This window comes from Passer montanus, unplaced genomic scaffold (assembly GCF_014805655.1).
Source record: "Passer montanus isolate IOZ18808 unplaced genomic scaffold, ASM1480565v1 scaffold43, whole genome shotgun sequence".
Classification (NCBI taxonomy): domain Eukaryota; kingdom Metazoa; phylum Chordata; class Aves; order Passeriformes; family Passeridae; genus Passer; species Passer montanus.
Window position 1 is genome coordinate 5,731,754 of NW_024369151.1, and position 9,185 is coordinate 5,740,938.

Below are 9,185 nucleotides of genomic sequence, written 5' to 3' on the forward strand. Positions count from 1 at the left end.
TTTGTTCCCTTCCAGGTTTGTAGTCCAGTGATTACTGGACATGCATCTTCCTTAAAAGAGTGTTAATGTTCCAGTAGTCCCTCCTTCCTCTTTTTTTATTGAGCTTTGTAGCATTGGGGACTGATTTTTTTTTTGTTCACCCTCCAGGTTTGTAGTTCAGTAATTAAAGTCTCTGGCAGAATTTAGCTTTTTAAACTACTGAATTCATATCCTCCTGTGTACCGGGAGAAGTCTGAAAAAAGTTAAACCCCTAATTTCCTCTTTACTAAAAAAAAAAAAAAAAAAATTTTTTTTTTTTGAGCTTTGTAGCATTGGAGACTGATTTTTTTTTTCTTTTTTTTTTTGTTCCCTTCCAGGTTTGTAGTCCAGTGATTAACGTCTCTGGCAGAATTTAGCTTTTTAAACTACTGAATTCATATCCTCCTGTGTACCGGGAGAAGCCTGAAAAAAAGTTAAACCTCTAGTTTCCTCTTTATTATAAAAAAAAAAGAAGTTGTAGTAAGGTGTGGAGTGATTTTATCCACAATTCCCTTACAGAATAGAAAACTTAATTTTTTTCAAACAACCTCTCTTTAAATGGATTTTCAATTGCTAGGATGTAAATACTTTCCTGTGAGCATTTTGCATCCCTTCCTTTCGCTGGGTTTTCCTTTGGCTGGGTGAGTGATGCAAGAACACGCCCCCGCGGTGTTATTTTTGTGAAGTGCTGCTCAAGGGTGTTTTCGGTGTTTCCTGTAGGAGCCAAACACATTTTCTCCTGGAGGAAAACCTTCCCCAGGGATTCCCGATGGGAGGGATGTGTTGGCTGGGAGCGCCACCGCTGGGCTGGCAACTGTTCCTCCCTCTGCCTTTCAGACCCACTTTCTGCATTTTGCTCTCTGGTTTCCCCAATTTCCCCTTTACAAAAAAAAAAAAAAAAAAAGTTTTAGTAAGGTGTGGAGTGATTTTATCCATAATTCATAATTCCCTTATAGAATAGAAAACTTAATTTTTTTCAAACAACCTCTCTTTAAATGGATTTTCAGTTGCTAGGATGTAAACACTTTCCTGTGAGCATTTTGCATCCCTTCCTTTTGCTGGGTTTTCCTTTGGCTGGGTGAGTGATGCAAGAACACGCCCCCGCGGTGTTATTTTTGTGAAGTGCTGCTCAAGGGTGTTTTCGGTGTTTCCTGTAGGAGCCAAACACATTTTCTCCTGGAGGAAAACCTTCCCCAGGGATTCCCGATGGGAGGGATGTGTTGGCTGGGAGCGCCACCGCTGGGCTGGCAACTGTTCCTCCCTCTGCCTTTCAGACCCACTTTCTGCATTTTGCTCTCTGGTTTGAACTTTGGGTGGATTTGGCTTTACTTATTTATTTTACTTATTTTACTTATTACATGGACTTCTTGGCCTGCAGGAGAGTGAACGGAGCAAGTGAAGGTGTAAATTATCAAAAAGCAGCTGTGAATGAAAATAGCAGAAGTATTCTCTGTGGGTTTTACTAAACCCTCAGTGAAAGCTCTTTACCACATTTCAGTCTGTTTGTCACCTCCTGGCCTGGGGAGCCCTTTCAGGGAATATGCTGAAGTGCTGGCAGGACTCACTGACTAAGCAAAAAGGGCTCTGTAAGACCTTGAATCAGTACTTTAAATTTGTTCTAAGACATCTTTTCTTCACACTTGAATCTTATTTTAACCCCCCTTATCTTACTTACTCCAGTGATTACCAGTTTAACTGCCCTATTTTTAAATCTGGGTTATTAATTAAAAGTGATTCCTCCTTGGAGCTCAGCTGTTCCTCAAGTCTGCGATTGCACTTGAATAGAAAATTTTTGTGTGCTTCGTTACCACCAAGAGCCAAAGCAATACTGTGCAGTCCTGAATGTCCCTGCCAGGAGCAAAGAACTGACGGCGGGGACAAAAATCTTTGAGCTGTGCAAGAGTCCAACTGCCCAGCGCTGGCTTTTATCACATGCTGGGACAAGGATCACGTGCAGAGGCGGGGAGTCAGCCCTGCAGAGCCCAGGTGGCACCGTGGTGTTGCTCTGGGAGCTTCTGCCCCGATGGCATCCGTAAGCCAGCAGCAGATCCACAAGGTAAGGGCTGCTCTGCAGGGAGGGAGCGTGTCCAGGGTGCAGGCAGTGACACAGTGTGTGAGGTACAGGTAACACTGCTGGTAAACCTGGCAGCAGGTCTGGCCAAGATCTGCTTTACAAACACTTGAGATTCTCCTCAGCTTCTTTTATCAAATTAATTTTAGTTCTTGAGTGTCATGGCTGCAAACTCTTGTGGGGGCAGCTTGTCCCACAGAGCTCTTGGAGGGATTTCTCCTGTGCCCATTCCTGTCTGTGCTGCTCAGCTCTCATCCCTGAACTCGAAATCTTCCTGGCAAAGGATAATCTCCAGGGTATTCTATATAAAGAAACTGAGTTCACTGCCAACAGAGTTCATTTTGTAAAGGATTGTGTAGTGAACTGTGAGAAATCACGCAGGGATTTTTTTTTTTTTTTGTCCCTTAGAGAGAACAAAGTTTTCCAGCTTGTAAAGGAATCTCATTCTGATTTGGCACACAGGCACGACTGCCCTGTTTGTGTTAGTGTGCTTGGTAGTTTAATAACTGCTGGTTAGAGGCGTTAGATAAGATATCCTTGAGCTACAAAAGACTCTAGTGATGAGACCTCTGTTTTGTGCAGACTGAAATAGATTGTTCTTAACTGTTTGAAATTTCAGCCTTTTAATTAATCTTTTGCCACAGAAACCCCTCCTGAAATTAAAAATTAAGCACATGCTGCCTGGCTGCAGAGCTGGAGCTGGGATGCTTGTCACCCTCTAAAGGGCCAGAGCTGCTTTCTCTTGCTTTGTGCTGCTTCCCCGGGGGAAGAGCACTCACCCCGTCTCTTCCAGTTCCACAAGGATGGCTTCCTTGTCCTGGAGCAGTTTTTCAGCGCAGAGGAGTGTGACAGCATGAGGAGGCAGATCCAGAGGATCGTGGCGGAGATGGAGGTGCCGCCGCACTGCCGCACCGCCTTCTCCACCAGGCAGGAGGAGCAGCTCCGGCAGCAGGTACCGGGAGGGCAGCGCTGGCCGGGGCAGGGAAAAGGCAGATTGCTGCTCAGGGTTCACTCTGGGGCAACACGGCTCTTCCTTCTGACTGGACATAGCACCGGGAGAGGAATTTGTTCTTCAGCTTTCTGCAAATGTTTGCTGGGGTCTTATCAAGAGTCTTATCAATGTGTGGCTCTCAACCTGCAATAGCCACAAGCAGCTCTCACAGATCACTTTGTACATGTTCTGCAGACAGAAAAATGCTTATTTTCCATTAGATACCTTTTTAGGTAGGTAGCTAGCAAAAGAAAAGTGAGGGTAACCTCTGCGTGAGAGGCTCTTGTAAAGCCATGATCAGCACAAAGTCACTTAGTGTTGTTGAAAGCCTTTTTATGAGTGATTTTTTCACTGTGTTTTGTTTATGCTGCGGCTTGGTGGGGAAAAGATGCAGGTGAGTGTTAATGCTTTGATTGAAAGGGCATTTATGTTTTTACAAGGATGCTGTCTTTACTGGGCTCTTATCCCTGCAGGGTAGCTCGGATTATTTCCTAACCAGTGGAGACAAGATTAGATTCTTCTTTGAGAAAGGTGTTTTGGATGAGCAAGGTAAGCCCTGCAATGAGTTAGCTACACAGAGGGGATGGAAAAAGGCTGAGAGAGGGATCAGGGGGCAATTTCCAGCTCAAGGAATGATTCCTGCTTTTCAAACAATGTTAAATTATGGTTTTGTTTTGTAGGTAACTTTCTAATTCCAAAGGAGAAGTCTGTCAGCAAGATTGGCCATGGTATGTTTAAAGGATGGGGTGGAGAGGGATGGACAGAAGAGATGTGGTTTTCAGACAGGAGGATTCCTCCAGACCTACTCACTGTACATAACTGTCTCTGCAATTCTCTCCATGCTGCCCCTCGCTCTCTGCTCTCAGAGGACTGGATCTTCTGTTCCAATCCTTTTCAAAAACCCCTTCTCAGAGGTTTTTCAGTGATGAATAGCTCAGAGTCACTGACATGCAAAAATTTGGACTTCAGCCCTTGGCTCTTTTATGTAACAGATTTGCTCTAAAAATTTACCACCTGGTGCTGGTGACATTCAGTACAGACCAAACTCTCTCCTGTGTCCTGTGCTGTGCTGTGCTGCTGATATTGAAGCTGCCCTCCCTCCTGTGGTGTCACCAACACCTTTTCTTTATCCTTTCTGCTCTGTTTGACCTATTTCTTCTCTCCCAGTTCCTGGATTAGCATTTTGATCCCTTTTGTTTTCCAACAATACATGGAAAATGAGAGCAGGATTCCCTGTGCCTGCAAACATGAACTTTGTTCAGACTAAACGTCAATATAGTTGAAATTCAGTACTAAGAGTTCTTGTTCTTTGGTTTTCTCAGAAAAACACTCTCCTCTTCCCAGGCCTGCTGCCATTCTGTCACACTTCAGCTTTTCCTCAGGGGAAGTGAAAACAACTGTAGATTCCTGCTGACCCAGCAACTTACAATTCAAAAGCCTACTCTGGTATTATTTTCTGTGATTACTCTTTTCGGTCAAGTCTCATCCCTTGCCTGAGAGCAGCTCCTGCTGGACTTGAGTATGTGTCCTCATGGCAAATGTGATCAGGATGAGCTGGAGGCACAGCTCTGAGTCTTTGCTTTGTGGATTTGTCAGAGCTGGGTTGTAGCAAGAGTCTACACAAACACTGACCTGCTGCCTGGGGCTCTCTGAAGGGCACCAAAGATGAGCTTTTTGTAGTAATTCACTTTTCTGGTAGGTCTTAAGAGGTGTGTTTTTAAAGGATGAATTCACCCATATGCCTCAGGGTCATGTGTAATGGCTGTCACTTTAATATTATACTGAATCACAGAATATTCCATTTTGTTCACTCTGTTGTACACTGGCTTTTATGTGTGTGCAGCTTGTGGCCAGGGAGTGGTTATATTTATGGTCCTTAATGATGATTGTACAACCTGTAAGTGTCCTATCACCTTAGGTGTGATAAGTCACATTTATCCATCCTGGGAGGGATGAGAGTTTCTGGCTGTAATTTATCCTGCTTGGCTGTGGTGTCTGCAGCTCATCACTGAGAGCTGTTCCCTTCTGTTTCTGAAATCTTGTATGAGCTTTTTCTTTCCCCTCAGCTCTACACGCTTATGATCCTGTCTTCAAGCAAATCACCCACTCCCCCAAGGTGCAGGTGAGCTGTTATTGCTTCCTAGTATAGCCTTGGGGGAAAAAAATAAATTGCAGAGTAGTTAATTTTTGTTTTCTACACTCCCAGGGGGAGTAATTTTGTCAGTGAAAGGAAATTTAAATATCTTCAAAGAATAATGCTAAATAGTGTGCAAAGAACAGAAATCTTGGAAAATTTTCTTGCAGGAACTGGGAAGAAAACTAGGCCTTGAGAGACCAGTAGTTGTGCAGAGCATGTATATCTTCAAGGTACAGTAATTCAAGTTGTCTTGTCACTCAAGAAAGAAGACTCTGTTAAGTGGGAAGCTGTGAAATTCTTCATACATCACTTTTTTTTTCTTTGCAGCAACCTGGCATTGGTGGTGAAGGTGAGATTTGTGTTATCTCTATATCACACTGCAGATAATGCTCCTTTAGGAAAGGAACATTACCAGGGAAAAGGCTCAGAATCAGACTTAAACTTGTGAGTTTGGCAGTCCAAACCTTAAAATAATCTTTGAAATCCACATTTTTTCTGAAAAGTTTCTACATTATATGCAGCTTGAACAAAGAGCTGTTTTTTCATTTGCAGCAGGCTAAAATGTGGGGTTTTAATGTAAGATTTAATGTGTGTGATAGGTGGGTGGGCAGGGGAGGGCTCTGAGTCAGGGAGATGCAACCCTGAAGTCCTTCTGGAGGAATTGAATCCCATTACAGACCCCAATGACAGTCTCTTCTTGCAGTGACACCACACCAGGATGCCAGTTTCCTGCACACAGAGCCCCTGGGCAGGGTCCTGGGGTTCTGGATTGCCCTGGAAGATGCCACACAGGAGAATGGCTGTTTGTGGTTCATCCCTGGCTCTCACACCAGTAAGAGCATGTGTGTGACCACTGCTGGTCACCAGCACAGGTCTGCTTTTCCCCCCCTCTAGAGCACACAGGGCAGCTTTAAACTTCTGCTCACCTGAACATTCACTCAGGGAGTGTAATCATAATGCTCTTCAGATTTTAAGCTACTCATTTCTCAAATCCTGGAGCCAGCTGTACTCATATTATGGTTTATGATCCTACAGAAAGCACAAATGGACCAAAGGTTGGTTTTGCATAAGTGTGTGAATATTTGTGTTCCTAAGGGTCTGTTGCAACGCACAGAAGTGGCCAAAAAGGCAAAAAAATAAAAAAAGGCAGATGTTTTCTCTTTCTGCCACAGCTGGAAAATCCTAAATCTCTACTTAATGAAAAAGACCCCACCCAAATTACTAAGGAAAGTGTGACTATAATAATAATAATAAAGTTCCAATCATTGCCAAGAGAAATCACTGATACTGTTCCTTTGATGTGCAGAATGTAGCCAGGTGTTGAATTTTTGTGTTTGCTTATTCTGTGGATTTGCAGATGGGATTACCAGGAGGATGGTCCGTGCACCTCAAGGTGCCTCAACCTGTGTGGAGTTTGTGGGCTCAGAGCCAGCCTACGATGACAAGCAGTTCATACCTCTGCCCATAAGAAAAGGTACAAACAGCCCCAAACGTGGCACTTCACAGCTCAAGAAAACACAAGGGAGTTAAAATCATATTTTAACCCTGCACCTTCCCTCCCGCTGCAAAGCCAGAGCTCATCTTTTGGCAAACAGCAGTCTGGGTGATTCTTTCCCACAGGGGGACTCATCCTCATCCATGGCGAGGTTGTCCATAAGAGTGAACTCAACAGCTCGGAGTCTTCGCGCCACGCGTTCACCTTCCACGTGATGGAAGCCAAAGGCACCACCTGGAGCAAGGAGAACTGGTAAGGTTGGGATCCTCACCAGTGGCTGGGGAAATGGAAGCCTTTCCAGTGCAATAGTTAGGATAACTCTTGGGGGTCTTGCCTGTACAGTTTGTTGGTAGTGCCTCAGCTGGTGTTGATTTCATACCTGCAGAACTGGAACAGCCTCTGAAGTTTTGCTTTTTCCTTTTCTTTGCTCCCTAGGCTCCAGCCAACTCCTGAACTGCCTTTTCCATCGCTCTACACTTGAAGTTAGTGACTGGCTTGTGGAGTCAATAGCTGATCAATATTCCTTTCTGATTGTTCATTCACAGTCTCTTTAAAAACAACCTTCACTAGATCAGCTCTCAATGTTAATTTATCCTCCTCCTTGAAACCAGGACTATTATCACAGCCCAGAACTGCAGAAGCTTCTACTGCAGTATGAGAGTAGTCACCCAGTCCTTTTGGGAAGGGAACACCTTCAGTCTTGAAAACAAACCAGTTAAGACCATTGCACCTTGACTGGGACCACTTACCAAGTATTTCTCTTTGCAGTAATACTCAGTATTTCCTTGTGTTTGAGAGCTTAAGTGCATTTCTTGGCTGGTTGACTCCAACAATGCAGATGAACATGTTGTAGGGAGAAGTTTGATTTTCATCCCTAGTTTTCTGTCTTATTGTTGGAATAACAGTGATTTAAAACAATCTTCTTGTGGGTGAAATGAAGCAAGAGTTTTGCTTTTTATAGCCAGTCTTCTAAATACTCCTGGCAGACAGTAGCTGAGTGTTTTATCTCTGAGTGTGATTAAAAATACAATTTTTAAAGATTCATGTTGAAATGATGGAGACAAAGAACCTCAATCAAACTCTTTACAGTTAAATAAAAAAACCAGAAATTCTTCTTCTCATCTCCATCATCTTTTCTTTGAGGAAGACACAGTGTGACCTTCTTCCAACAGATGGGGACAGTGCTAAATTGCCTGGTGAGCAGCTGGAACCCTCACTATGCACATGAATAATTTCCATCTCCAAAACCCCACCAAACCCAAACCAACTTATACCAAGGAATGTTTGGAAATGCAAGCTCCAGTCTGTACCTGAACTGAACAGAAGCTGTGATTTCACCAGCACTGCTGCAGTGGCAGCCCTGAGATAGGAGCCCAGGGTCACCAGTGCAGGAATTATATCAGAGTAACCCTAAAGCTGCTGGGGGCTGTGGTAGAGTGCACCCAAATCTTACTGACTCATCCCTTTCAAAAGTAAACTGGGGAGCTGGGTCATGGCAACAGCAGGAACATTGAATGCAAAGTTTCTGCATTCAAAAACTATCTTTCCTACAGCTGGTTTGAAAGTTGGAAGCAGGGCAGAAGGAAAGCAAATTTCTCTACCTCTGGTGCAATTTATGGCAGTGATGAAGGCTGTGGCTTGTGACAGAAGCAACTTTTGTCTGCATCTTTCCATGAGAGGAGTTAATAATTTCCAGTTCTGCTGAGGAGGGATAATTTGTCCTGACTTGCACCACTACCTGCAGTGTGCAAAACCATCTACTTCAAGTGCATAAATAAAATAAAAAAAAGCTGGATTGATTGGCAGGATTTCCCATTAAATGTGAAGGAAACAGCCCAGCAGTTGCTGAGTTGGGCTTCCTACAGAGTATCTGACAATTTACTGTGTTAGTAACCAGCTCTGGCATCCTCAGGAAAAGCAGCACCAAATGCCAGGAGCCCTTCCCAGGCAGGAGGATGAATTGGGCAATGCTGCTTCTCAACTGTTCCAGTCCTGGCTTGTTGCAGGGACACAGTATTGGGTTCTGGAGCCAATTCTGCTGACTCAGGGACTGGTTTCACTCCACCCCTGGTCTTAGGCTCCCTCCCAAGGCATGGTCTCTGAGCTACAGGCCTGTGTTGTGTAAGGTACCTTGGACTTTCCCCAAACTGTTCCCAAAAGTGAATTAAAAAAGGGTCAGAAGTGAACTTCATTTTGCAAACTAGAATCCTGGAATGACAACCTCCTGCTTGGAACATCCCTGGAGACAGGAAGGACACTTGTGTTTTGTTCTAATAGGCAAACCAGTGAGAAGAGAATGTTGATACAGAAGGGTTTCATACATAGAAACAAAGTGGATTTTTGGCCACAAAATTGTAGTTATAATTTTAATTAAATGGATGGAATTCAGTAGCTTTAGTCAATTTGTTGATAGAAGCATTTTTATGCATTATTTGATTAAACATCTGGCTGAAAAAATGGAAAACTAGGAAAG

At 43.8% G+C, this 9,185-nt stretch overlaps 1 protein-coding gene across 2 annotated transcripts; it reads left to right on the forward strand.

Annotated features, from left to right (window-relative positions):
- Positions 1–1,847: 1,847 nt before the first annotated feature.
- Positions 1,848–7,826, forward strand: PHYHD1 (phytanoyl-CoA dioxygenase domain containing 1). Of its 2 annotated transcripts, XM_039720225.1 has the most exons (11): positions 1,861–2,074; positions 2,883–3,041; positions 3,554–3,629; positions 3,761–3,808; positions 5,147–5,202; positions 5,385–5,447; positions 5,545–5,566; positions 5,921–6,049; positions 6,575–6,691; positions 6,838–6,964; positions 7,148–7,826. In XM_039720225.1, the coding sequence occupies exons 1-11, from the start codon at positions 2,042–2,044 to the stop codon at positions 7,191–7,193; spliced, it is 876 nt and encodes a 291-aa protein (XP_039576159.1). In that variant the 5' UTR covers positions 1,861–2,041; the 3' UTR covers positions 7,194–7,826. The 2 variants fall into 2 exon arrangements, with proteins under 2 accessions (XP_039576161.1, XP_039576159.1); XM_039720227.1 differs by lacking the exon at positions 5,921–6,049 and having other exon boundaries at positions 1,848–2,074.
- Positions 7,827–9,185: the final 1,359 nt, after the last annotated feature.

What these genes read in the sequence shown, in the direction of transcription:
- PHYHD1 (XM_039720225.1), top strand. Translation starts at nt 2,042, where the DNA reads ATGGCATCCGTAAGCCAGCAGCAGATCCACAAG. An exon ending in GCCAGCAGCAGATCCACAAG is followed by an intron (nt 2,075 to 2,882) that starts GTAAGGGCTGCT and finishes CGTCTCTTCCAG; the next exon opens with TTCCACAAGGATGGCTTCCT. An exon ending in CATCCCTGGCTCTCACACCA is followed by an intron (nt 6,050 to 6,574) that starts GTAAGAGCATGT and finishes GTGGATTTGCAG; the next exon opens with ATGGGATTACCAGGAGGATG.